Source organism: Leopardus geoffroyi, chromosome B4 (genome assembly GCF_018350155.1).
Source record: "Leopardus geoffroyi isolate Oge1 chromosome B4, O.geoffroyi_Oge1_pat1.0, whole genome shotgun sequence".
NCBI classification, from domain to species: Eukaryota; Metazoa; Chordata; class Mammalia; order Carnivora; family Felidae; genus Leopardus; species Leopardus geoffroyi.
In genome coordinates, this window is record NC_059341.1 from 133,403,186 (window position 1) to 133,429,448 (window position 26,263).

Genomic DNA, 26,263 nt, shown 5'->3' on the forward strand with positions numbered 1-26,263 from the left:
CCCACAGCCAGAGCCCGACCCTGACCCTGCAGTCCACCAACACGCACACCCAGAGCAGCAGCTCCAGCTCAGACGGGGGCCTCTTCCGCTCCCGGCCTGCCCACTCGCTCCCGCCCGGGGAGGATGGCCGGGTCGAGCCCTACGTGGACTTTGCCGAGTTTTACCGTCTCTGGAGCGTGGACCATGGCGAGCAGAGTGTGATGACGGCGCCATAGCCCTGACCGGGGAATGTGGCCCAAGCAGGACCTTGCATGGGGACAAGGGGGCCCAGCTCTGGGGCGGGATGGTCCTTTTCCTACCACTTGCCTGTGCCCGTGGGGGCCGGTGTGCCCGGTCCTGAGCCTACACCATACTCTCAGCCCACAGTGCTTGGTGCTGCAGAGAACATTCTCTGAGAGAGCACCAGTGCAGACTTGTCACCGCACAGAGGGCCGGAGGCCACTTCTCGGGCAGACTCAGGACCACTGCGGTTTCAGAACACTGGCTCAGTGGCCCGCAAGCCCGCCACTTGGGACGGAGCGTGGGGAGTTCTCCTGCGACCCTGCATGCCACGAGCCCAGCAGCCACGGCTTTCTCAAGGCCACCACCTTCCCCTGGAAGAGCCCGTGGCCACTGCGACTGCCCCCTCACCAGTGGGCGGTGTCCCCCCCCCCCCTTTCTTCTTCAGCCTCCAGCGTGGAACCCTGGTTGGCATCTGCACCTTCAAAGCCTGCCCCCATCCCTGGGCCTGCCCGGGTGGTTTTCAGTGGCAAATGTTTGGGGAGACCAGGGGAAGTGCCGGGAGCCTGGGGTGGCCTGCACAGGGGCAGGTCTGGCGGAAAGGAACGAGAGGGAACTGATCCAACAGGAGCCCCCCAGAGGGGGCAGGATGCGCGCAGACCGAGCAGGGACGGTGGCCGCTCTCGCCAGGCCCCTCCAGGAACGGGGAGGCCCTGGGTCGGGGTGAGCTGGCTCTGCTGTCTCCCTTCCCGGGCCGAGGAAGGCCCTGGACTGGGGAGCTGCTAAAATTAGCCGGCTTTACCGCCAACGACAAGTTCTATCGGCTGTAAGGAAAAAACAGGTCACAAGTCAGGCCTGGGGGCTCGTTTGAAAGAACAGTGGGGAACACTTCCAGAAGGGAAGAGGTTTTGGATACCAGCTGCCGCGGGTGACCGAGGGCTTCAGAGACACGCACCGTTTTGACAGACACTTGGGGACGGGAGCAGACCGGCCCAGGCCCTGAGACCGTATCACATGTGCTCTCTGCTGTCGGTGGGCAGAGGCCACCACCAGGGCTGTGGGCCGGGAGTGCCGCCCCCTGCTTGGGGAAGAGGAGGCAGGAGGCCCACAGCCCGCCCGACTCCCACAGTGGGTGATGGAGCCGCACTCAGACCTTTTCTCTGGGGTCTGAGGCCTCCCCGGGCCCCTCTGCCCCGCCCCGGCTCCCAGGCCCCTGGCCCACGACGCCCCAGACCCAGCTTACCAGGGGCCGCTGCTGCATGCAGCCTCCAGGGTGCCCGGACTCCGGATGATCGGAGGCCAGTGCCGAGGCCCTGCTCGCTCTGCGGTGCTCCCCGCGGCCGAGCGGGGCCCAGGGTGCTGCGCTGGGGGGTAGGGGGCAGTTTCCAAGGGGGCCGTGCCCGAGGAGGACCGGCGCCTCTTGGCGGGGACCCTGACCACGGAGCTGTGTCTGTTGCGCAGGTGACACGAGGGCTTTAAGGTGTGTCACAAGGGCTTGAGAACAAAGAGTGTTCTTTTCTCGTCAGGCTCCTCGGAATGTCTCTGTGATGCTGTTTGGTTCTAGAAATAGAATCACTTTTTTACTGCAATAAAGGAAGGATAACTGGTGGTCTTGCACAACGTGCATTCACAGTGCTTTGGGGGCGCCGGGCTGGCGCCGTCCGTAGAGCATCTGACTCTTGATTTCAGCTCAGGTCCTGATCCCAGGGCCGTGGGATCAAGCCCTGCGTCAGGCCTCATGGTGAGCGTGGAGCCCGCTTGAGATTCTCTCTCCCCTGCTCCCTCCCTCTCTTTCTCTAAAAATAAAAATTAAAAAAAAGTGCAGTTACTGAGGCCTCCCGTCGCCGCGGCCTCGGGAGGTGGAGCCTCCCCGTCCCCGTCGGCAGCCAGAGGCCCCAGCTCGCTTGCTGGGCAGTGGCAGAGCGCGGATGCGAGGCCCAGCCTTCTGGTGGGACCCGGCCTGCCAGCCTCACCGCCCAAGGGGAGAGCGCTAGGTTGTCCGGCATCCCTGTCCCCGCACATCTGGAGAGGGTGACAGTTCTCTAGGCCCTGTGGGCAGTGGTGTGGCCGACAGAGCTGCAGGTCACTAGGACACTGCCCTCCCCCTGTCAGCAGTTTGTGGACATCCAAGGAGTTGCTCTGCTTTGTTTTGGTTTTGTTTGGGTGGAGGACTTTCCATAAATACTGGCCTCTTCCTGCTTTATAGGAATTAAGAACTTCCCCCTCTAACAAGAGCGTCTGCTTAGAAACAAAAGCAAAAGGTCAGGGTTTGGATGGTGGCGTCTGAGGCTCCCGATGCCCCCGCCCCTCTGCCGGGAAGGGGCTCTGGGCCGAGGGCCTGCAGAACCCGTCTTCCAGGCTCTCTCCCCCTCCTCAGCTTCTCCAGCTGTCCCTCGGGAGGCCCATAGCACTGCTGGCCCCCGAGTCCTTCTGGAGGCCGGTGTCAGCCCAGCACCCTGAGAGGGAGGTGGTGTGTGTACCTTCTCTCAGAGCGACTGAGGCACAGACAGGTGGGCATAATCCCTGCCACAAGTGGCCCTAGCCAAGCCCTAGGCCCCTGGGTCTCTCGTAGCACCTGCTCTGGCCCAGAAGTGGGGGCAAGGCACTGCCCTCTGCCGGCTTTGTGTTCCCTGTTCCCCACCCTTGGTGTCATTCAGTCCACTTGAACCTGCCTCCTGGGGCCAAAAGGGGCACCGGGTCAGCCTCCTGGTTCCCTTTGGTGGATTAAGCCATGAAGTAGAGAGGGGTAGTTGAGGAATCTTAGGATTTCAGAAACGGCAAGGGTCAGTTCCAGGAGGAGAACCAGGGCAGCCAGGCAAAGCTGCGAGGCCACAGGCCCATGCTGACGCACAAGGCAGGCAGACGGCCAAGGCCGGCGCTGGGCCAAGCCAGCAGGGCCCCCCTCCCTCCAGCCTTGACCTTTAACCATCCCCCCCCACCTCACTGGGGGGAGCACTGTTTCCCTGGGGCCTGGATCAAATAGAACCAGAGAAAGCCCAGCCACCGCCTGTGTCCACCTGTCCCTTGAAGACATCTGGTCCCCTCACAGGACAGAACTGAGGCTTGTTTGAGGCTCTGGCCTGGATCAGACCAGAAGAGCTAGGCCTTCGCGAGCTGCCATTCATCCCGGGACCCAAGGCAGGTGAGCAGGCAGCGGGGACACCTGGCAACACCAGGAGCTCCGTGGACTGTCTTGGGCCATTCTCACCAGGATTTGTCCTCCTGTTTCCAGCCTTCATCTGGTCCCTCGAGTTCTCACCGACTGGCCCTGCAGCTGGACCGCAGAGCCAACTCCACGATGCATCTTTTGGCGGGGGATCCCACCGCTGCTGACGCTGGTAGTGAGACCCGTCGGGGGCCACTCGGGCTGCCGGAACGTCCTAGGGAAAAGCACCTGATCGGGCTCTTTACACGGCTGGCTCCTTCCTGTCATTCAGACCTCAGCTCAGATGCTGCCTCCTGACAGAGGCCTGCCCTGGTCCCACGCCAGCCACATCCTGCCACATCTCCCTGTTTAATCCGCTTCACAGAAACTCTTGACCTTCTGGCTTGTTTACCTGTGTTGTCTCTCTCACCCACGAAGATGTCCACGCTGTGAGAGGGGGAACTTTGTCTACCTTATTCCGTTGGGTCCGAGCCCCAAGGTCAGTGCCAGCCACATAGGAGCCCCTCACATGTATGTTAAATGAGTTTGGGATGACCAGCGTGACCTTGGACAAGTTGCTTGCTCATGCTGAGCCTCTGTTTCCTCGTCTGTAATATGAGGATCCAACCGACTTCTTCATAAGATCGCCTGACATGCTGAGTCGCCAAAGCTATGAGAAGTGAGAATGGCCCTTCCCTGCAAATGTGGAAATGGACTGCGCTGTGTTACAACAGCGTTAGCCGAGATTGCTGCCCCTTTCCCCCCACTCCCCGCCCCCCACGATAAAGTCGTATAATGAGGGCTCTACCTGGGGTTTCCCAGGTAGCAGGGGGGCCTCCAGCCTCCCCTAGGAACCCAGACATTGGGGACTGGGTGTGTGACTCTTGCCTCTTCTCAGCCAAAGCCCAGAGGGAGGCCATCAGCTGGGCTCCTGAACATTTCTTCCAACAAGGGCATCTTTCATGGTTTTGCCTTCTGGGCCCCCTATTTTGAAACCAAACAAGAACACAGATCACTGCCAAACCAGACAGGCTCGGCATGAGCACGCGCTTTGTTCCCACGCAGAGGTGATGTCAGCCCAGAGCAAAGACGGGCACTTGACATTTCCATGAGCCTGGGCGGCCTCCTCCAGGACAGACACAGTGTCTGGCAGCCGGCTTTGAAGAATAGTGACACGAGTTCACAGACTCCATTCCTGCCTTTGAGACCCTCAGGGAGGTCAGAGGACAGCAGGCCGTGTGGGTCAGTTGTGCAGTCTGGCACCTTGCCTTTGTTCCTCCCAGGTCACATAGTGGGCCAGGGCACGGACAGGGTGGGCCTCAGAGCCCCAGACTGATTCCACACCTTCCGTGATCAAGCTCCCATGCTTGTCACCTCAGCAAAGCCATCCTGTGGTCCAGACAGGGCTGAGCTCAAGAACCTTCCATAGCTCCCGCCTTCTGCTTCCCGGCACCTGCCGGGAGTGTGTGGAGCGTAGGCTTCGTTCCTCCCTCTCTCTCCCCCAGCCCTGAGACCCCCCTCGGCCCCCTCCACCCTAGACTCTTCCTCAGTCACCTCACGGGCAGTGTCTAAGAAGTGTCAGATGAACGTGGAAGGATAGATGAATTGCCTAGGGAAGAGCTTCTGGAATTTTTTTTACAGGAAACACCGTTACCTTATAGAAAACTGCTCCCACCTCAGTACCCCCAGAGCTTGGGGGTTTCTAACAAATTAGATGTCTCAATTTATTTTGAATATCTAGGTGAATTCTGCAGTCAAATTCATAATATCAAAAAAATTTTTTTACTACAAAAGCAACTTTTTTTTTTTTTTTTTTCCAAAAATAGCATTTAAAATTATTTATTGGGGCACCTGGGTGGCTCCGTCGGTTGAGCGTCCAACTTCAGCTCAGGTCATGAGCTCACTGTTTGTGAGTTCGAGCTCTGCATCGGGCTCTGTGCTGACAGCTTGGAGCCCGGAGCCTACTTCGGATTCTGTCTCCATCTCTCTCTGCTCCTCCCCCGCTTGCGCTCTGTCTCTCTCAACAATAAATAAACATTTAAAAAAAAATTGGAAAGGGATCTTCTTGATCTCCCGTTTAAAAAAGTAATACTAATAAAAATAAATAAAAAGACAAGAAGAAGCAGCCGTTAGCATGTGACTCAGCAATTCCAGGAAATGAAAACAATACAACCACGCAGAAAGTATACACAAATGTCCGCTGCAGCATTACTCAAGTAGCTACGGCAGAAACAACCCAGTCATCCGTCAGCAGATGATGGCACCCACGTGGTGGCATACCCACACGACAGGGTGGTAGTCAACCATAAAAAGGACTGAGGTTCTGACACCTGCTCCGACATGGATGAGCCCGGAGGACAGTGAGAGAAGGCGATCCTAAAAGGTCATCTACTGTATTATTCCTTTTAAATGAGGTGTCTAGAGTAGGCAAATCCAGAGACAGGAAGCAGGTTAGTGGTTGTCAGGGGCTGGGGGAGAGGAGAATGGTGAGTGATTACTTAACAGGCGTGTTTTTCTAGGGGATGAGAAAGTCGAAATCTGGACAGAGGTGGGGGTGGCCCAACACCGTGACTGTGCTAAGTGCCACTTGGAACTGTATACTTTAAAATGGCTTGGGGCGCCTGGATGGCTCAGGCAGTTAAGCAACTGACTTCGGCTCAGGTCATGATCTCACGGTTCGTGGGTTTGAGCCCCACGTCGGGCTCTGTGCTGACAGCTCAGAGCCTGGAGCTTGCTTCGGATTCTGGGTCTCCCTCTCTCTCTGCCCCTTCCCCGCTCACACTCTCTCTCTCTCCCAAAAATAAATAAACATTAAAAAATAAAATAAAATAAAATGGTTAATTGTATATTATGTGAACTTCACCTCAATTAAAAATAAATAAGAGGGGCGCCTGGGTGGCGCAGTCGGTTAAGCGTCCGACTTCAGCCAGGTCACGATCTCGCGGTCCGTGAGTTCGAGCCCCGCGTCGGGCTCTGGGCCGACGGCTCGGAGCCTGGAGCCTGTTTCCGATTCTGTGTCTCCCTCTCTCTCTGCCCCTCCCCCGTTCATGCTCTGTCTCTCTCTGTCCCAAAAAGAATAAATAAACGTTGAAAAAAAATTAAAAAAAAAATTGTTTAAAAAAAAAAATAAGAGGACCAGCCAAGTCTTCTGAGCTCTAGGCGGCTCCTCTAGGCTGGGAAAGCATCTGGATTAATCTGGTAGGTTAAGCATCCAGCAGGAAGACCATGCAAGTCAGACATGCCGTGTTGGATTCTCCAGGGGCTCACATTTTAAAAACTGAAACGAAACAAATGTTGTTTTAATGCTATAGTTTCTTGAACCCAGGACAGCCCAAACGTTATCATTTTGACGTATACTCAACATAAATGTTACTAATAAGATCTCTCCTCCGTATTAAGTCTTTGAAATACAGGTGTATTTTGCGGCGCCTGGGTGGCTCAGTCGGTTAAGCGTCCGACTCCTGATCTTGGCTCAGGTCATGATCTCGGTTCGTGAGTTTGAGCCCCACATTGGACTCCACACTGTCAGTGCGGAGTCTGCTTGGATTCTCTCTCTCCTCCCCCGCTCACATGCGCTTTTTCTCTCACAAAATAAATTTTAAAAAAGAAAGAAAAGAAAAGAAAAAGAAAGAAGAAAGAAATACAGGTGTATTTCAGCACACAGAACATCTAAAATGCAGTCAGCCGCGTTCCAGAAAGAAAGAAAGAGAAAGAAATAAAGAGAAAGAAAGAAAGAAAAGGAAAGGAAAGAAAAGAAAAAAAAGAAAAAGAAATACAGGTGTATTTCAGCACACAGAACATCTAAATGCAGTCAGCCACGTTCCAGAAAGAAAGAAAGAGAAAGAAATAAAGAAAGAAGGAAAGAAAGAAAGAAAAGGAAAGGAAAGAAAAGAAAAAAAAGAAAAAGAAATACAGGTGTATTTCAGCACACAGAACATCTAAATGCAGTCAGCCACGTTCCAGAAAGAAAGAAAGAGAAAGAAAGAAAGAAAGAAAGAGAAAGAAAGAAAGAAAGGAAAGGAAAGGAAAGGAAAGGAAAGAAAAAAGAAAAAAAAGAAAAAAATACAGGTGTATTTCAGCACACAGAGCATCTAAATGCAGTCAGCCACGTTCCAGAAAGAAAGAAAGAAAGAAAGAAAAGGAAAGAAAGAAAAGAAAAAAGAAAGTAGAAAGAAATACAGGTGTATTTCAGCACACAGAACATCTAAGTGCGGTCAGCCACGTTCCAGAACTCCATAGCCACTCGTGGCTCAAGCTCAGCCCCACTGGATGGTGCAGCTGTTGTTGGGTGTGTCACTGGAGTCTCAGGACATAATCTTGCAAAGTATGAGCGGTTCAAGTTTAGTGGGTGTTGAATCTATGAATTAAAAAATAAATCGGCTCTAATCCTATTTAGGATGCATCTGAACAATCGCCTTAGAAATAAGCCCCAAGTTAAACATACAATTACAGCAATTCTGTACCTGGGTACACACCCAACACAAGCGAGAACGAGAACTGGAACAGATACTCGTGCACGAAGCAGCGTTATTCACAATAGCGAAAAGGTGAAAACAGCCTCTGAGGCCCGTGGATGAATGAATGAATGAATGGAAAAGCAAAACGTGGTGTGTACGTACAATAGGGTACTATTCAGCCTTAAAAAGGAAGGAAATTCTGGGGCGCCTGACTGTCTCAGGGGAGCGTGCGACTCTTGATCTTGGAGTCAGAGTCGTGGGTTTGAGCCCCATGTGCGGGGTAGAGTTTCCTTGGGGGATAAAAAAAAAAAAAAAAAGCAAGGAAATTCTGACTCCTGCTACAACATGCACGAACCTTGAGGACATTATAGCAAGTGATATAAGCCCATCACCAAAGGACAAATACGGTAGGGTTCACTCATACACAGCACCTGGAGCGGGAGTAGCCAAGTCATAGAGACGGAAAGTCGAATGAGGGCTCTCTCTCTGCCCCTCCCCGACCCATGCTCTGTCTCTGTCTCGAAAATAAAAACATTAAAAAACAAAAACAAAAACAAAAAAAAGAAACACTGTAATAAAAGTGATGGGGGACCACTCCACGATCCACGAGAAATACTTTCTTTAAAAGAGCGTTCATGCGTTGCCTGGGTTTGAAGTCAGGCTGTGATTTGCTTTCTAGGTTTGTGTCCCTTGAGCCACGGTCATCTCTGCACCCCCATGGCGCCAGCACCCGGGGCCAGTCTCAGAGCAGTTTCCTGAGTGAAGTGAGTGGTGCAGGCATAGAGGAAGGAGGAATTCGTGGGCAGGAGGAGGTGAGGAGCAGGAGAATCAGGGAAGGCTTCCAGGAGGAGGGGGTCGAGGGTATGGAGTTTGAAGAGTGGAAGATGGGGTGCGGACGGGCGTACCTCAGGGCTAAGCACCAAACCCTCGCCCAGAGGATGTTGAGGGGGATGAGACAAGGCGCCAGCTCTGCCCAGCGGTGATGTCACGCCTGGGACCCAGCCCGAGCCCAGCTGTCGGGGGTGGTCTGCCAAGGGGCCAGCCTTCCCCATCAAACACCCCACTGAGCAGTCGGCCCCTGTCACCCTCCTCCTCCCCGGCACCCACCCACCCGGGACAGTATCAGTTCCTCCTCCAGCCCCACCTCCCCTGGCCGGGCCACCATCAGCTCTCCCGGCATCACCACACCTCTGACTGGCCTCAGGCTGCCCTCCCCCACAGCCACTCATTCACTTAGTAAATAGCATTGCGTGCCTGATTAGGATCCCACAGATGAGGAACAAAGCTTAGGCCCTGCCCAGTGGGCAGAAAGACAATAAACAAGGAAATGGTGAGTGTATCATATGATGGCAAGCAGCAAGGGCCAGGAGGAAAACAAAAGAAATCGGCAGGAGGGGTCCTTATGACACCTCTGGGCCCTCAGGTAAGTCCAGGATCCAGGCCCTCTGGGGAAGGCTGCCTGGCTGGTCAGTGAGCTTCGTACCCTGGCCACCCCGCAGCCCCAGTGAAAGGAAAGCCATGTTCAGTGTGGCCTCAGGAAAAGGGAGCGCCAGGTCGGGCAGCTTGCCCAAGGTCCGGCAGCTTGCCCAAGGCCACAAAGCTTGGGGATGTGCTCCTGAGGCACGTGCCCAGGCCTCTGTCCCCACTTGGCCATCACACGACAAGGTGTGGCTGTGAGATCTCAGGCAGGACATGGTCCAGTTCTGAGCTTCCGCTTCTCTTCCTGTAGGACGGGCTCAAAGTGATAGGAGAGAACACTGCAGAGATCGGCGAGGCCCAGAATCCCCCTGGGCGGCTGGAACGGGGCAGCCCAGGGCGGGAGAAGTCAATGTCATCCTGGCCCCATTTAGAAGCAGCCCTTATGCTGGTTCCAGAGCGGGAGACCCAGAATCTCATAGTTGTTTACAAACACAAAGGTAAGAGGCCTGGTCTGTGCCCTGCTCTGGCCAGGAGACCAGGTGACAGACCCCTTTGGGGTCTGCCATGTTGACGAAGTTTTGGGGTGATGGTGGGGTGGTCCGGAGCCGCCGGCCAAGAATGAATTCTTGAAGACGCCTTTGGTGCAAAAAGGTCATTTTATTAAAGCACGAGGACAGGACCCGTGGGCTGGAAGAGCTGCCCTGGGGTCGTGATGGGAACTCATTACACACCCTCGGGTTGGGAGGGGCTCAGGGATAGAGTGTCTCTAAGGTATTTTGGAAGCAAGGTTTCCAGGACCTTGAGGGGTTAGCTGTTAACTGTTTAATAACACCTCAGTCGCGAGAGCCTTCAGATGCATATCAGGGGCCATAAGCTTGGAGTAGGATTGCCAGCATAGGTCCTGGGGCAGTTGACTTAAAGGAAGTAGATTTACAGGATCCTGGAGGTTGGGACAATGTTAAGTCAAGGTTCTCTTTTGCCCCCTAGCAAAGTGTCATCACGGAGGCAGCTGAGCTCCTAGAGGGTGGTCACTCTGCCTGTTTCAAGGACTTGGCAATGGGCTGGAGGCAGTAAGGGAATTTCATATTATTTGCCTCAGTTTCCCACATCACCATGGCAAGCACTTTAACCCCTTTCCTTTGCTCTTGAGTGTCTGAGGAATATCACACACATCCCACCTGGGGGGCGGGGGGTTGCTGTTAGCTGCACTTTGCCCTCAGCTTGCCCCATGCTCCCTCATCATATCCCCCCTGAACAGTTTTGACCCTTAAATCTTTAAGGTGGCTGAAGGCGGAGGGCCTCAGAGACGTCCCTACCTATAAGTCAATATTGGTCAGTCGGGGAACATACCGAGGAGTGACAAAAACATAGAGGCAGCTGAATCCAACATGGGCAACGTGTATGCACCTCCTTGAGTAGAAAGGATCATCTGTTGGCTTGAAGTCATTGCAGTGATGGGGTCTTGGGACCAGGCAGAGGGACACGGGAGAAAACAGCAAAACATAATTAGAATAACTAGAAAGATTAGCCCAAAGGAAAGTCCTTCGGTAGCTGACAAAAGTCCTCCAATCTAGATGTCTAACCAATCATTCAAGGAGAAAGAGGGATTGTTTAATGCGCCAATTTGAGTATTTATGTCAATTAGAAATCCAGAAATATTTTTGCGGTAATCTGGAATGTATATACAGCGTTTGGGGGGGGGTGTTTGTTTTGTTTTTAAATATTTTAAGTTTATTTATTCATTTTGAGAGGGACAGGGACAGCATGAGTAGGGGAGGGGCAGAGAGAGAGAGAGAGAGAGAGAGAGAGAAAATCCCAAGCGGGTTCCGCACCGTCAGCACAGAGCTGGATGTGGTACTGGAATTCACGAAACCCTGAGGTCATGGTCATGACCTGAGCCGAAACCGAGAGTCGGATACTTAACTGACTGAGCCACCCCGGCGCCCCAGCATTTTGTTTTTAGGAGAATATAAGTTCCACCTCGTGCAGCAGCTAAAATGTATAATGCCATTCTATTTTGTAGAACTGTTTCCCGCATTCGAGTTACTTCTAGTATTTGATAACATAATGCTATTTTGAGAGTCGTTTAAGGCCTTAACCATATGACAAGTGGTGTTTAGCCATCCTCTAGAGCCTGTTTTGTTCAGTAAGCAATCAGGTAATGAATAAGAGGCACTTTTACAGAAACAAGAAATATATGGGTTAATGGTTACAGCAAACTACAAACCCCGTGTCTCCCAGGGCTGCCAGTGAGATTTTTAGATGTCAGGCTTGAAGCATCCTCGGATGAGAGTGGAAACAGGCAGCAGGAATCAGATTGGTCTTTCTGGCCTGTAACTCAAAGGTCTGCTGTGACCCCTTTGTCTGTGGGATGGCCCATCGTAAGAAGGAATTATCAGTAGAAATTGGGAAAGGAGAATGAAAAAGAAAGGTACAACCATCCTAAGGGAAGTTTGAGGGCTTGCACAGGTTCCCGGGAAAAAGAAGGCACGTAAGGTTGCTAATTGATTTCCTGGAAAGGGGGTGCAGGTTTTATTTTAGATACAAGAGCCCACGAAGAATGCCCCTCTCACTTTATTGCCTAATTCGGCCCAGTAGGGGCCCTTTTATTTTGGAGTTAAGTCCCCTGTTGTCTTAGACTTTCCATCTTTTGAATAAACCAGATCTCCTGGGTTTAGATGGGGTGGGTTTCTAGTAACTGTCAGATCAGGTTTAGGGAGGGTACGGTTTGCATGGTTAGAGATTTATGAATTAACCAGGCCTCAAGTGAGTAATAAAGACGATAGTCTTTATCTATCGAAAGGTCTCCAGTGAGAAAAGTCTTTGGATACAAGTATTGGGGGAATCCATCCCATTTCCCGGTTGTTTAAATAATCATATGCCCATGGGGTCATATTATTATCCCCACAGAACAACAAGCACAGAAGATGGTCTATTCGTGACATATTGTGACAATTTTTCTGAAGTTTACCTCAAGCTGTCTAGTTTAGGCAAACAACAAACATTTCAAGATGATCAGAACTAGAATTTAACATCCATAACGGTGCGTTGTTGAAACGTAGTTTTTCTCTCTAAAAACCCCCCTTTCCAGAGATAGCCAAGTCGACACCCATGCATTTGTAGAATAACTCCAGTCTTAACAAACCTGGCCTAAGTATTTACATAAATTCAGCAAGAATAACGATTGCTCATGAGGATCTTTTAAAGTTTGCTTTGCTGGAACCCTTTATAAGGAATCTCCAGACCGAACTTTTGTAGCCTCTCCAGGCCAGAAGCCAAGCCAAGCACTTGCCATCAGACAAGGCCTGCAGTACCCGTGGAATTGGACGAATTCCTCTTCACGAGGTCTCCCAGATACCCTGAGGTCCCTGCACCTGCCAGGAAGTGACCTTCCTTGCTCCCCTGGGGAGGGTGCTGGGAACTCTGTAAGCAAGGTATCCGGCCAACATTTCCAAGGGACTTTATGGCTCCGTGTTGCATAAAGCCAACCTTAGTTCCTTAAAGCTGTCTGGTCATATCTGAGTCTATGCATGTCACTCTCAAATAGGACATTCCAGTCAAAGCCTTGGTAAAATAACCAGTATTTCCAACGGTGACCTGTGACAAGATGAACAGATTCTTATTGAACTTATGCAAACAGTTGTAATTGCCGCGAAGGAAAGGCTATTCACTGGAGAGCTTTTGCATTTCAGAGGGTTTGGGGAGAGAGAAAAGATAAATGCTTCAGTTTACAACTGAGTACTTGATGACATTTCTGTATATCACAGATATCGTAAGAGAAAGTTTCCTTAATCTGGAAGAGGAAACAGAGAACCAGCCATTATTTCCAACAAGAGTCACAAGACTATAATCTTCCTCAGTTCATTCAGTCCCATGTTCCGAATTCTTGTTCGGTGTGAATGCAGCTTTTTAGTTCTGGAAATTCTTACCCATTTTGGCATTAATCTTAAAGATGTCAAATACCTGTATTTGTCCCAAAAGTTCTTTTTATAAATCTCCTTGAAGGAGAAACACGTTTTGTGAGAGGATAAGAACAATTATAAATGACCAAATCTCAGAAACCGACATTGTTAAAGATCTGATGAGAGTTCATTATGATGCAATTGACAAAGAAATTCAGTTATTTGTGTGACACATAACATTTCAAGTAATCAGAATATGAAGTGATGACCTTATACCGAAACATTAAAACTTTAGGAATTGCATATATATTTGGGCAGTTACAACATTTACTTGTGCAACACAACCTAAGGTTTACCATTGTATGACAGTGGTTTCCAAGTAACTTAGCATCCCAAATAAAAGGGCCTAATTGGTCAAAAGACTTAATTTACCGTTTAAATCCTGGGAAGTTTGTTAAAACTTTAAAAACCCATAAAGCACGTCCAAAATAGGCTTACAGATCATTACAAATCTTAAAACTTTGTTTATTCAACCAAAGTCGCAATAAAAGATCCTGAAGGCGAATGGGTAGCATTATATCGTTGTTAGCAAAACCTAGCTCCTTTAACATTGAGAAATTTTAACTAAGTAATCAAAGACCTGATAAAGAAGAAACCTAAAGCTTTGGTATCTCCGGCCGACCAAAGAGAAAAAAAAGCCTTTATTTACATTTTCTTATCAAGAGCAGATCAACAGTCCAAGAAAACTTTGTCTTCTGAACAAGAGAAAAGCAGAATTTCAACCTTATACCAGTGTACTTTAAAAATCCCATTCATCTCAACCTTAGTCTATCCTGAGCACAATTCCTTTCCAAAGATTTCCCTTCACGAACCTTCTACAACTTTCCTTTGCCTTCAGACTTTGTCCCAAGGCCATTTCTCTCCAACAACCAGTCTCATTTAGGACAGAATTACTTTCTTTTACCCTCAACAAAAAATGTATTTCCATTCCTTATATCTTTCTTACATATCTCCCACTTTCCTATATACAGGGGTGCTTTCCTTATTTCCATCAGTCTTAAGTACACTTAGCAGAATTTGAACTCTTAGGAAACCTTAGTCTCCAACTGAGGACTCACTAACCAATTGAGAGGTGTTTACACCAGAATTTTTTAGATGGTAAATTCATGAGCCAATTAAGCACAAAGCATGTTTTCCAATAGACCCAAATAGCCTTAGTTTCTCTGCAATAAGCCCAAACCTACGTTCGGTAATCAAAGCTTTAGCACTCCATCCTATCTGGAAAAGACCTAGATGTCCAATGAATTTAATCTGATTTGTCATGCAACCAAAACTTTAAAGTTTCAGGTTACCAAAGACTTTGAAAGCTATCTTAACAATTACCCATGACAACTTTGAGACAGACAAAATTATCATTTTAAGTCATCTTTTTGCTAACAAATTGCAACAGAGATAACATGAGCTTATCTGACCTTTAGTCAACCTTGGTAGAATGAAAGTTTCATATTTAATGCTGATAACTTTAAAGACCAGGTCCAACAAACTGAAATTAAATTTTTTTTTTAATGTTTATTTCTTTTTGAGACAGAGAGAGACAGAGCGTGAATAGGGGAGGGGCAGAGAGAGAGGGAGACACAGAATCCGAAACAGGCTCCAGGCTCTGAGCTGTCAGTACAGAGCCCGATGCAGGGCTCGAACTCATGGACCGCGAGATCATGACCTGAGCCGAAGTCGGATGCTTAACCGACTGAGCCACCCAGGCGCCCCAAACTGAAATTAGTTTAAACACTGAATATGTTTCCCCTGCGTCCACTTAAAAGTCAATCAATTTATCCCCATTGTCAGTTTTCACCTGGGACACCAGTGGGGGTATCTGAAGTGGGTGGTCCAAGGGGGTGCTCTTTGCTCTTTGACCTCGAGGGTGGGAGGGGGAGCCAATGGTGCCTGAGGCATTGAGGATGGTATAGATAGGAACCAGTTATGTAGACCACACCCAAGTTGGTGTAGAAACTGGAGGGGGGGGGGCGCCTGGGTGGCGCAGTCGGTTGAGCGTCCGACTTCAGCCAGGTCACGATCTCGCGGTCCGTGAGTTCGAGCCCCGCGTCGGGCTCTGGGCTGATGGCTCGGAGCCTGGAGCCTGTTTCCGATTCTGTGTCTCCCTCTCTCTCTGCCCCTCCCCCGTTCATGCTCTGTCTCTCTCTGTCTCAAAAATAAATAAAACGTTAAAAAAAAAAAAAAGAAACTGGAGGGGGACGGGAGGGAAGAAAAGGCAAGGTGCCAGCAGAAGCAGAGAGGGAAAACCCGATTCAAAACCTGAGCTCCGACAGAGGAGCAGACGCCATGTTTATTCCACCAAAGTGGAAATAATGGAGTCCACATCAGGCCAGAAAAGACCAGGAATTTCCCCAAAACAAATGGAGCTTCAGCAGCTGCTTGGGAATATTCCTTACAGTCCCTATCCCAAGGTGGACTAACCACAGTTGGCTCCAATTATAGCTGGTAACCCGGGAACTGAAGGAGGGAGAAGCCCTCACATCTATTAGGCAGAGGAACAGAGAGAGAGAGTCAGCGTCCCCTTTGTCAGGGATGGTCTGTGTTTCCTCCAGCGACCTGGGTTCTATTAAGAGGAGGCCTGTTTAGACAATTACCATCCAATATATCAGGAGGGAGTTTACTGGCCTGGTTACTGACCAAACACGATCTGCCAGAGGCCATTGGAGCCAGGTAGCCATGAAGGCCTGGCCCTAGGGTACCTCCATACATTTTCCGTTTACTAAGGCCACTCAGGGTTACAGGAAATCAATCCTTTCTACATATTGCAAGCCAGATTGTTTCCAGTGGGTTAAAAAGGCATCTCTCGGGGACCGAAGAGAAGCTCCCATGCTCCTAGAGAGAAAAGGAGAGAGAGAGAGAGAGAAAGCCCATTACCCCTAAGAATCCCCTCCGATGTGGGTGGTGTCCTATGAGCAGGATATGTCAGAGGTTCCTGGTGTCAAAGCGACCCAGGTGTCCCTCGAAAGAAATTGCTATGACCACCAACCAGCCGACTAAGGGCTCCTGAATGAGGGATGTTAGTGTCCCCCCACTTCCCCATTGCATTCTGGACTACAGATGGGTGCCTGGCGTATGGACCAAAATACCTTGAAAGCCGTGCCCTAAAAGGCTGTGCCTTGAAGAACATTCCCTGATGGTCATGCCCTGATTACCTAGTCTTTGAAGAGCATGCCGCAGAGGCCATGCCTTAGTTGCTTGAACAACCTGGAAAACACTAGAAAAGTTTTACAAGGGGGAATTACCCAATTTTAAGTAGTAGCGAGCAGAGGACATTGACAGAAAGCGGTAAAGACAGAAATCCATCATAATCTAAGTGACATTCCAACGCATATGGATATGTGGGATATGTGTGATATTCCTCGGACTCTCCCGGCTACCCAAGAACAAAGGAAAAGGGTTTAAGTGCTTGCCATGGTGTTGTGGGAAACTCAGGCAAATGAAAACTTAAATTCCCTTACTGCCTCCAGCCCATTGCCAAGTCCTTGAAACCAGCAGAGAGTGACCTCCTTCTAGGAGCTCAGCTGCCTCCATGATGACGCTTTATAGACAACTTCCCTAGGAAATGATCCCCGGTTGGGTCTTAATTCAATCAGGTGCTGGTTTCCACCAGCTCTCGGTGGAGGTCTCCCTGCCAGAAGTGGCTAGACCAGAGATGAGGGGATCATGTTAGATCAGTGAGGAGGAAACCTCACACGGGAGTCTTAAGATTGGCAGACGTCCTGGTGGCTTAGGTGGCTGTCCCGTGCCCAAGACAGACAACTTTGAAGACGGACAGGAATAAAGAGAGGGCATCAGGTTTCTGGGTCTTATTACCATCCTGGCCAGGGTACTGACTTGCAGCCAAAAGGCAGGATTTCTCCTCCCAGAAGAGTTGCCACGGGCTAGAGGATTGCAGCCTGAGCAATCGACATGAAAGTGACCCAATAGGACCACCCTCCTCAAAAGGCCCCTGAAATGAGAGGAAAGGAAGAAAAGAGAAGGTATACTCACCAAATGTGCACCGAAGCTCAGAGTCCAGATGAAAAGACTCTAGTCCGACAAACTGGGCGGCATATGATGAAGGTTTGGGGTGATGGTGGGGTGGTCTGGAGCCGCCGGCCAAGAAAGAATTCTTGAAGACGCCTTTGGTGCAAAAAGGTCATTTTATTAAAGCACGAGGACAGGACCCGTGGGCTGGAAGAGCTGCCCTGGGGTCGTGATGGGAACTCATTACACACCCTCGGGTTGGGAGGGGCTCAGGGATAGAGTGTCTCTAAGGTATTTTGGAAGCAAGGTTTCCAGGACCTTGGGGGGTTAGCTGTTAACTGTTTAATAACACCTCAGTCGTGAGAGCCTTCAGATGCTTATCGGGGGCCATAGGCTTGGAGTAGGATTGCCAGCATAGGTCCTGGGGCAGTTGACATAATTTCATTTTTCATTTGCCTCAGTTTCCCACATCACCATGGCAAGCACTTTAACCCCTTTCCTTTGTTCTTGGGTAGCCGGGAGTGTCTGAGGAATACCACACATATCCCACCCTGGGGGTGGGGTGGGGGTGGGGGTGGGGTCGCTGGTGTTAGCTCTACTTTGCCCTCAGCTTTCCCCACACTCCTCATCAATGTGACCTTCCGGCTGGAGGCAGAGGGGACAGACGAGGCTGGCTTCGTGGCTCACAGACACTCCCTGCTCTGAGTTGGGTGCCAGAGGAAACGGCAGGAAAGCAGGAGACCTGAAGTTCAGGGCTGGCTCCATATTTGCCAGCTCTGGGTGTTCCAAACCTCTCTGCGCCTCAGTTTCCACACTACAGTAGAGGTGGTCCCTCCAAAGGGGGTAGGAAGAGCAGATCACGGTGGGTAAACCGTCCTCTACTGGGCACGAGTATTTTCCAGTTGGTGATAGTCTTGGAGGCCGAGGAGCCGTGGCCACTGGAAACAGGGGGTGGGTGGTGGGGGTCACCTCACATGCCTCGCTAAGCTCCAGAGGAGCCATTTGTTGTGAGTTGCTGAGAATGTGGTCCGGAAGCAGCTTTGGGGGGCGGGGTGCAGCTGGACAGGATTCTGGGCTCAGCTCCATCCCCCTCACTGTGTGGCGTGAACCCGTCACTCCCGTCTCTGGGCCTCTGCTTCCTCCTTGGGGTCTGGTTGCAAAGATAGCTCGGGGACCGGGCCCCCCGGGGGCTAGCCCGAGGACCCAGTTGCTTTGAACCACCCACCGCCCTGGGGTGAGTGACATAATCTACTTAGGCAGCCCTGGCACCCACCCAGGCTCCTTCCTGTGCAGAGATGACCAACAAGATAAAGGCAAGGCCAGCATTTGGGGACAAGGCTTCCAGGAGACGTCAAGCAGTGAGCAATGCGTGTGTCCAGGCCAACAGGAAGGAGGGAGGGGTGGGGGAGAGGGAGGGCAAAGCTGAGGCCAGGTTGATGGGGACCCCCCACTGTGGACAGGCATCTGTGGACAGCAGTCTTAATGGCACCAGGGTGGGGGCACCTGGGTGGCGCAGTCAGTTAACCGTCTGACTTCAGCCAGGTCACGATCTTGCGGTCTGTGAGTTCGAGCCCCGCGTCGGGCTCTGGGCTGATGGCTCGGAGCCTGGAGCCTGTTTCCGATTCTGCGTCTCCCTCTCTCTGCCCCTCCCCCGTTCATGCTCTGTCTCTCTCTGTCCCAAAAATAAACGTTGAAAAAAAAAAAAAAATTTAATGGTACCAGGGTGGTCTTCAGGGGGTCTGGGTAACCCCCGTCTCCATCAACCTCAAGAGACTTGCTTGCTATGAGGGCAGCTTAAGATGCATTTCTTCCTGGGGCGCCTGGCTGGCTTAGTCAGGAGACCATGTGGCTCTTGATCACGGGGTCATGAGTTCGAGCCCCATGCTGGGCATAGAGCTTACTTCAAAACCAAACAAAACATCCCTTCCTTAAGATCACCCCACCCTGCACAAGCCCTTCCTGTGTAGAAATTTGGCCCCACAGTCCCTTGGGAGTAGCTGCACACCACCCCCCCCCCCCACTTTCTGGCAGTTTCTCCAAAGGAGAGCCAAAAATGGGCCAGTAGGGGAAGGGGAAGGTGCCCCTTGAGAAGCTGGGGGCTGGGGGCTGGATGCCACTCTGCTCTGGGCTGGTGGGCTCCCACTGCCCCTGGGTTCTATGGACTTCCTGAGCCTGTCCACACCTGGCCCAGTGAGCCCAGTGGGGGACAGGTGGGCAGCGGGGGTCTGGTGGCACTGGCAGAGGTATGACAGTGGATGGCCTATGTGACCCCTGTAGTTGGCCTCTTAGCCTTGGCTGGTGGCCACTCGCTCATCGGTGGCTGTCCCAGAGCAGGAAAGGACCGAGGTGGAGGGGGGTGGGGAGGAGGACATATGTGCAGCCACCAGGTCCAGGGTAAGTCACAAGCTCCGTGATCGTGGGGAAGTCACTTGTCTCTGGGCCTCAACCTTCTATTCTGTCAGTTGGGGCCATAAGCATCTGCCTCACTAGACGGCTGGAGGTTCAGCAATGATATCGTTCATGTGTAGACACAGTGCTCGTGAAGTTCGGTGTCTCCATTCCCTAGAAATTTGGGCCAGTTGGGGAGGGGTCTGCTTGATTCGGTCCTGGAGCGCTTTTCAACTCAAAAAACCCAAACTCCCGGGGCGCCTGGGTGGCGCAGTCGGTTAAGCGTCCGACTTCAGCCAGGTCACGATCTCGCGGTCCGTGAGTTCGAGCCCCGCGTCGGGCTCTGGGCTGATGGCTCAGAGCCTGGAGCCTGTTTCCAATTCTGTGTCTCCCTCTCTCTCTGCCCTTCCCCCGTTCATGCTCTGTCTCTCTCTGTCCCAAAAATAAATAAACGTTGAAAAAAAAAAACAAAAAAAACCCAAACTCCTGGAGTCTGATGACTTCCCTGAGATGGGGGAGAAAAATGACCCACTTTGCCGTCCCCCGCCCCGCTCCCCCCCCCCCCCCCCCCCCCCCGCTCCATCCACCACCTCAGCAGGTGGCGTGGAAAGCAGTCGGACCAGCGACGGTTCCAGTCAGGAAGAGGCCATCATTCTGTGGGGCAGGGCTGCTGGCCCAGGGAGCCAGAGAGGCCGGGCCTCCATACCGGGCTCTCGCTTCTCAAGCACAACCTCCAGGCCGGTCGGCGCTCCCTTCGCCACATGTACTCGCTCTGCGCCCTCACCCCAAGCCAGGTGGTGCCTGTCGGTATCGCTGTTTGGGGGGTAACCAAGTCCCAGAGAGGTGATGTGACTTGCCCAGATCGGCAGTGGAAGTGAGACTTGAACTTGGTCTCGTAAGGGTTAAATTGTAGTGTAGGGCTAACCTATAGGCTTGAGAAATAACAGCTTTGTTTTAACACTGTAGATTAAGAGATAACAGCCTTGTCCTATCAATCAAGGGAACAAAAGTTCAAGGAAAATCAACTGGATTAGTGTTTGATTGGATTGGGGCAAGGGCAAGTCAGAACTGTGTCCACCCCCATCTGGGAACTATTTCTTTGTTCTGTTCCCAGGTGATGATAAGACGATGTGGTCAGCTCTCAAAACTCGGCTGTTCGAGACAGCTCTCTGGTCAAGAGCGTCAGTCCCGATCGGTTGGCCTTGCCTCTCATGGCAATAAACTTTGTTGGGACTGTCATTGGTGCCCACAGCATTGTTTCAGGAGTCGGGTGGATGCAACAGTCTGTCATGTTGCTGTGATCCTGAGACTTGAGAAACAAGACTTCATGACTTGAAGTGTATCAGCTATCTAATGCCGTGTAACAAACACACCCCAGGCATCGTGGCCCCGAGCAACCAGCAGTATGGGTTTGCTCATGATTCTGCAGTCTGGGCGGGGCTCGGGAGGGACCCCTCATCCCTACTGCGTGCTTCGTCATATGGGGCGCCCGACCAGCCTCCCTCATGTGTCTGGGGCTGCAGTGGGGGTGGCTCAGCGACCAGGGACGGGCTGGGCCTCTCTCCTCCCTTCATGGTTTCTAGGACCCCTCCCTCCATGCAAGCCTTTCTCTAATGGGGTCACCCTATTTCCTTACACGGCCTCTGGCTTCAAAGTTGGAGAAAATGGATGCTGTAAAGCTTCTTAAGGCCTAGGCCTGAAACCTCTCAGTCACTTCCAAGTATCCTAGTGATCAGAGTCGCGCACAGGCCACCCAGACCCTGGGGAGGCGAGATCGTGGACTGTGTGGCCGAGCCACAGCGACGGGAGGAGTTGTTGGCAGTCGTTCGGGCAGCCATTTTTCCACCCAAGGATCCTGCCCTGAGAGCGGGCCACTACCTGCCGACAGACTCCTGTGTCACAAGAGCGGGAGAGTGTTGGTGGTGACCCATGGGAATGCCGAGGAGGGAGGGCCCAGGACGTTCCGCAGTGGGACAGAAGGCCTCTCTCCTCAGACTTCTGGGTCTTTCCTTCCCTGGGCCCAGCTGCCCTGCTCCCAGCCCCCAAGGGGTAAGGAGGCTGAGCCCTGGTGAGGAATGAGGGCCGGGCTGCTCATCCTGTTGGTGACAACCCTCTAAGGACCCTGCCTCTGCTTTGCAGGGAACAAATGCTGTGGCCCTTGCCCTCCACCTGCCCTGCCCTGCCCTGCCCTGCCCTGCCCTGGTCCTCCCACCCCAGCCTCACAAGTTCTGAAAAAACGTTGGTGGGGAGGAGACCATGCCTTCCCCACCCTCCGCCCTCCGAAGACCTCAGGAACTTCCCAGTGGCCACCCAGCCCAGGCTCTGGAGTTCAACCCTTGTCCTGCCACTCTTCAGCTGTGTGATCTTGGAAAGGTTTACTTACCTCTCTGTGCCTCAGTTTCCTCATCTGAAAAAAAAGAGAAAAGAGAAGGGCAACCGTGACCACTCTGTGCAGGCGCGTTCTAAGCACTTGGCAGCGAGCAGCTCCTATAATCCTGCCAACAACAAGGGCCAGGGCGTGTGTGCATGTGTCTGTTGTTCATTTCACTTTTACAGCTAAGGACATGAAGGCACAGAAAGGTCCAGTAACTTGCCTGAGGTCACACAGTTCATCATCACTCCAGAGCCCATGCTCTGTCCAACCCCCCGGCGCCTGCTCCCCACCTCCTAATTCCTTTTTTTTTTTTTTTTTAATCATTACGGTAAAATATGCCTACCAGAACCTTGACCGTGTACGGTGCGACTTTCACCGCCATCCCTCTCCAGGACCCTTCGTCTTCCCCAACTGGAACCACGCCCGTTCAACAATCATCTCCCATCTCCCGGCAATCACCACTCTTTGTGTCTCTATGAACTTGACTCTGCCAGAGACCCCGTGTAAGTGGGATGAATCATACAGCATTTGGTCCTTTCGTGACTGGCTTATTTCACTCTGTATAACGTCTTCAAGGTTCACCCATGTAGGAGCACACGTCAGTATTTCCTTTCTTTTTAAGGCTGAATGGTATTCCCAAGTATGTACGGACAGTTCATCCATCAGTGGACCCTTGGGCTGCTTCTGCCTTTGGGGTATTGTGGATACTGACGCTATGAACGCGGGGGCATAAATATTTGTTCCAAAACCCTGCTTGCAGGGGCACCTGGGTGGCCCCGTCGGTTAAGCGACGGACTCTTGGTTTTGGCTCAGGTCATGATGTCACAGTTCGTGGGATCGAAGCCCCGCATTGGGCTCGGCGCTGGCCGCAAGGAGCCTGCTTGGGATTCTCTCTCTCTCTCCCTCTCTCTGCCCTTCCCGGGCTCATGTGCGCTGTCTCTCAAAATAAATGAATAAGGGGCGCCTGGGTGGCGCAGTCGGTTGAGCGTCCGACTTCAGCCAGGTCACGATCTCGCGGTCCGTGAGTTCGAGCCCCGCGTCGGGCTCTGGGCTGATGGCTCGGAGCCTGGAGCCTGTTTCCGATTCTGTGTCTCCCTCTCTCTCTGCCCCTCCCCCGTTCATGCTCTGTCTCTCTCTGTCCCAAAGATAAGTAAACGTTGAAAAAAAAAAAATTTAAAAATAAATGAATAAACCTTAAAAAAAAAAAAAAAAAGACCCAGCTTTCAATTTGGGGGTGTATTGTACCCAGAAGTGGGATTGCTGAACCATGTGGAAATTCCATGTTTAAAGTTTTGAGGAGCTGCCTTACTGTTTTCCACACTGGCTGCGATATTTTGCCTTCCCACCGGCAGTGCACAAGGGTTCTTGACTCTGGTGTGACCGCAAGCCCTAGGTGAATGCTGGCAGCCCGGGTGGGCGCCTGGAGGGCCCGGTAAAGAGCTGGCAGAGGTGGTCCGGTGGCTCCCGAGGGGCGTGCCAGAAATCCTGGCGGGCACCCAGACAGCCTGGCCTGCGGTGTTCCCTCCCATGGACACTGAGCCTTGGACTCAGTCCCTGGGCTCTGACCTTCCCCAACCCCACTCTGCCAGGACAGGCCACCCTGGGGCAGAAGGGATGAGGGGGCCAGGGTGGGGCACACGTCTGCACCTGCAGGCTTACGGCCATAGATAGGATGGTTAGACCCTTGGCAGGAGGCTCCCTGCTCAGCCAGGCCTCACCTTGACCTGCTGCATGGCCTCCCCTATCCTCCACCTTCCCCAGCCTCAGTTACTTCCTCCTCTCCCCAGGTGACATGCCTTGTGGGGGACAAGTTCTAGATACTGGCTTTGTGACCTGGGAGGTGCCAGTCTCCTTTGAGGAATTCCCAGGGCCGAGCCCCTCATTGTGCCAGCGACTCTTAATGAGTCAAGGGGTGTGGACTCTTCTAGAACTCTGGCTCCTGACTCCTTCCCCAGCTTTCTCCATAGCTCGCCCAGGCCACCAGCTTCCCTGCCAGAAGGCGTAGGGCCAGTAGGCCCCAGAAAGTCTGGATTCATTGAAGTTCCTGGTCCCGGGCTGAGGGGGGGGGGGTGCTCTGCTCTCCAGAGAAGGTACCAGAAGTAGGATGTCTCTTCTGCATAAGCTCCAGCCCCTGGCAGGGCCTCTTTAGGTTGTGGGGGCCCCAGCCTCTGCAGCTCTGGTCCTGGCTGGGGGCAGGGCCCAGACCCTCTGACGAGCATCAGTGCAGAGCCTAGGCACGTGGTCTGGGCCTCAGGACCTTGGGCCCCGTGCACTGCCATGGATCGAAGGCCATGGTGATGGGGTCTTATCCTAGCAGCTAGATTCTTTTGGCCCTGGGCAGGCCCCAGCCTCTCTCCGATCCCTGTTTCCTCACTGGTGCAATGGAGCAGGCTGGAACTCAAAGGCCTTCCCAACTAGAAGATTCCAGAAGGAAAGAATTCACTGAGGGAAGATTCTGAGCACGGACCACCTACGAGCAGTAGCAGTGGTGGCCCTCGCTGTGGCCTAAGCACTGGACATGCCTAAACTAACCTATTCCCGACAACAGCCCTCCTCAGTAGATATGGTTCTTATTCCCATGTTACAAAAGAGGAAACTGAGGCACAGAGAGACGAAAATGGCCTAAAGCTGCAACCGTAGCCGAACTCGAGCCCTGCCTTCTTCCTCCACGTTCTAATCCGCAGTCCTACACCACAATGTGGCTGAGGTCTCTTTAAACCCGAATTTTGTGGGCACCTACACCCGAGCCTTCCACCTCGCAGAAAGGGCACAGAAGTGGCCAGAAACCCTACCACCAAAGCAGGTTGTGTAAACCAGAGGACAGGCCGGTCAGGGGACGTGAGAGGCCCTCTGTGTGTCTGTGCCAGTCAGACCCTGTCTGGGGGAGGGCGGGGGCAGAAGGGAGAGTGGCTGGCCCGGAAAGGTCTGGAAACCCTGTCACAGGAGGCGTCGCTAAAGAACCTGGGGGCAGAAGTGACTCTCGGCCAGCGACTCTCGGCCGAATTTTTGAAGGACTGGCTTTGCTCCGACCGGCCCCAGGCGGTGGCATCTGGGATTCCTCAGAGCCAAAGCTGTCCCACAATAAAGAGCTGCGGTGACGGAGAGTGAGTGTCTCCTGTCACTCCGCGGGGCCAGGGCGCCGGAGGAGGTGCCCTTGGGGCCCCGCCCAGGTCACAGGTGTGAGGCTCAATCCGCCATATCTGGGCAGTTCTAGCGGCCTCAGAAGTTGAGGGCACCTACATTTCGTGGGTGAATTTCTCTCCTCTTCCAGCCCCACCCATCAGCCTGGCTCCAGCCAGACGGCCTGGACCCTGACCAAGGGGCTATTACCATTCGTGGTCGTCAAAAGGACAAGACCTACCGGCCTCGTGGATCGCCTCTGGGCCTGGGGCTTTCAGGCTCTGACAAGTGACTTCAGACCGGCTGTTCCAAGGGTCACTCACCATCTGGGCCTGGGAGATGTGGCCGCGGGGCCGCGGGCAGGGACTCGGCCCGGCAGCCGTGAGGACGGGACCCCACCGATGGGGCCCAGGAGCCAGAACTGCCGTCGGACAGACAGGCCGTGAGTCAGCGTCGCTGTGCTGGGGCCTCACCTCTGTGGGGCCCCACCTCGTGGGACCCAGCCCCCCGAGGCTCACGCCAGCGGGCCACCCTCCCGGGTTGGCCGTGTGCTTCAGTGGGTGTCACCTGCTCGGCTCCCACCTGCTGACTCAATCCATCCCTCAGCACCCGTGGTGTCCTTGGAGCTTGTGGGGGTCCTTAGGCTGAATCGCTCGCTCCAACCCCCCCCCCCGCCCCGCGCACACTTTCCAGCTACGACTAGTCCCTTCCCCATCCGTGTGCAGCCTGGATGCCCTTTCCCCTCTTTTGCTGGGTTTCTAAATCTGCCCCAACCTTCGAGGTCTGGCCGATGCCTCCTCTACTCTCCCAGTCCCCCAGGTGGACCATGTGGCCGCCTCTCTGCCGAATTTCTGTCTCATCCACTGGCCTGGGTTCTCCTGGGGGCAGGGGTGAGTCTGAGTCCCCTCTGCCTCTGCTGCAGCCTGGAGCCCAGAGCCCGGCATACAGTAGGCTCTCAATCAATGAGTGGATATAACCTCCCCACACCATATGCTCGCCTTCCGCTCTCTCTGTGGGGTTGGCCGCCGCGAGGGAGAAGACCTGGCGCCTGGTGGCCAAAGCCCTGGCTCTGGAGTCCGGGTCCCGGCTCTGCCTCTCGGCCATCGAGTGGGCTCTGTCAGTTTCCTCGCATGGGGAGCCAGCAGCACGTGAGGCCCGCAGGGGCTTCTGGAGTCGGGGGAGGGGGGGCGGGGCGGGGAGGCAGAGGGCTTGGAGACAG

The 26,263-nt window shown here is 52.9% G+C and overlaps 2 protein-coding genes across 6 annotated transcripts in view; both read left to right on the top strand.

Moving 5' to 3' along the window:
• The window catches only part of TAB1 (TGF-beta activated kinase 1 (MAP3K7) binding protein 1), a 33,307-nt gene extending 31,471 nt beyond the window's left edge, over positions 1-1,836 (top strand). For all 4 annotated transcript variants that reach the window (XM_045465875.1, XM_045465876.1, XM_045465877.1 and 1 more), the window contains exon 11: positions 8-1,836. In XM_045465875.1, the coding sequence (XP_045321831.1) occupies positions 8-215 (208 nt within the window). In that variant the 3' untranslated portion in view covers positions 216-1,836. The remainder of the gene's footprint in view (positions 1-7) is intronic.
• A 6,561-nt stretch (positions 1,837-8,397) lies between these two features.
• Positions 8,398-26,263, top strand: part of MGAT3 (beta-1,4-mannosyl-glycoprotein 4-beta-N-acetylglucosaminyltransferase) — a 57,666-nt gene continuing 39,800 nt past the window's right edge. Inside the window, exons 1-3 of one of the 2 annotated variants that reach the window (XR_006709384.1) lie at positions 8,398-9,244; positions 9,551-9,737; positions 22,271-22,744. The gene's annotated coding sequence lies outside the window, so the exon portion shown is untranslated. Of the gene's footprint in view, positions 9,245-9,550; positions 9,738-22,270; positions 22,745-26,263 lie in introns of those variants that run through there. The other variant, XM_045465885.1, reaches the window with a different exon arrangement.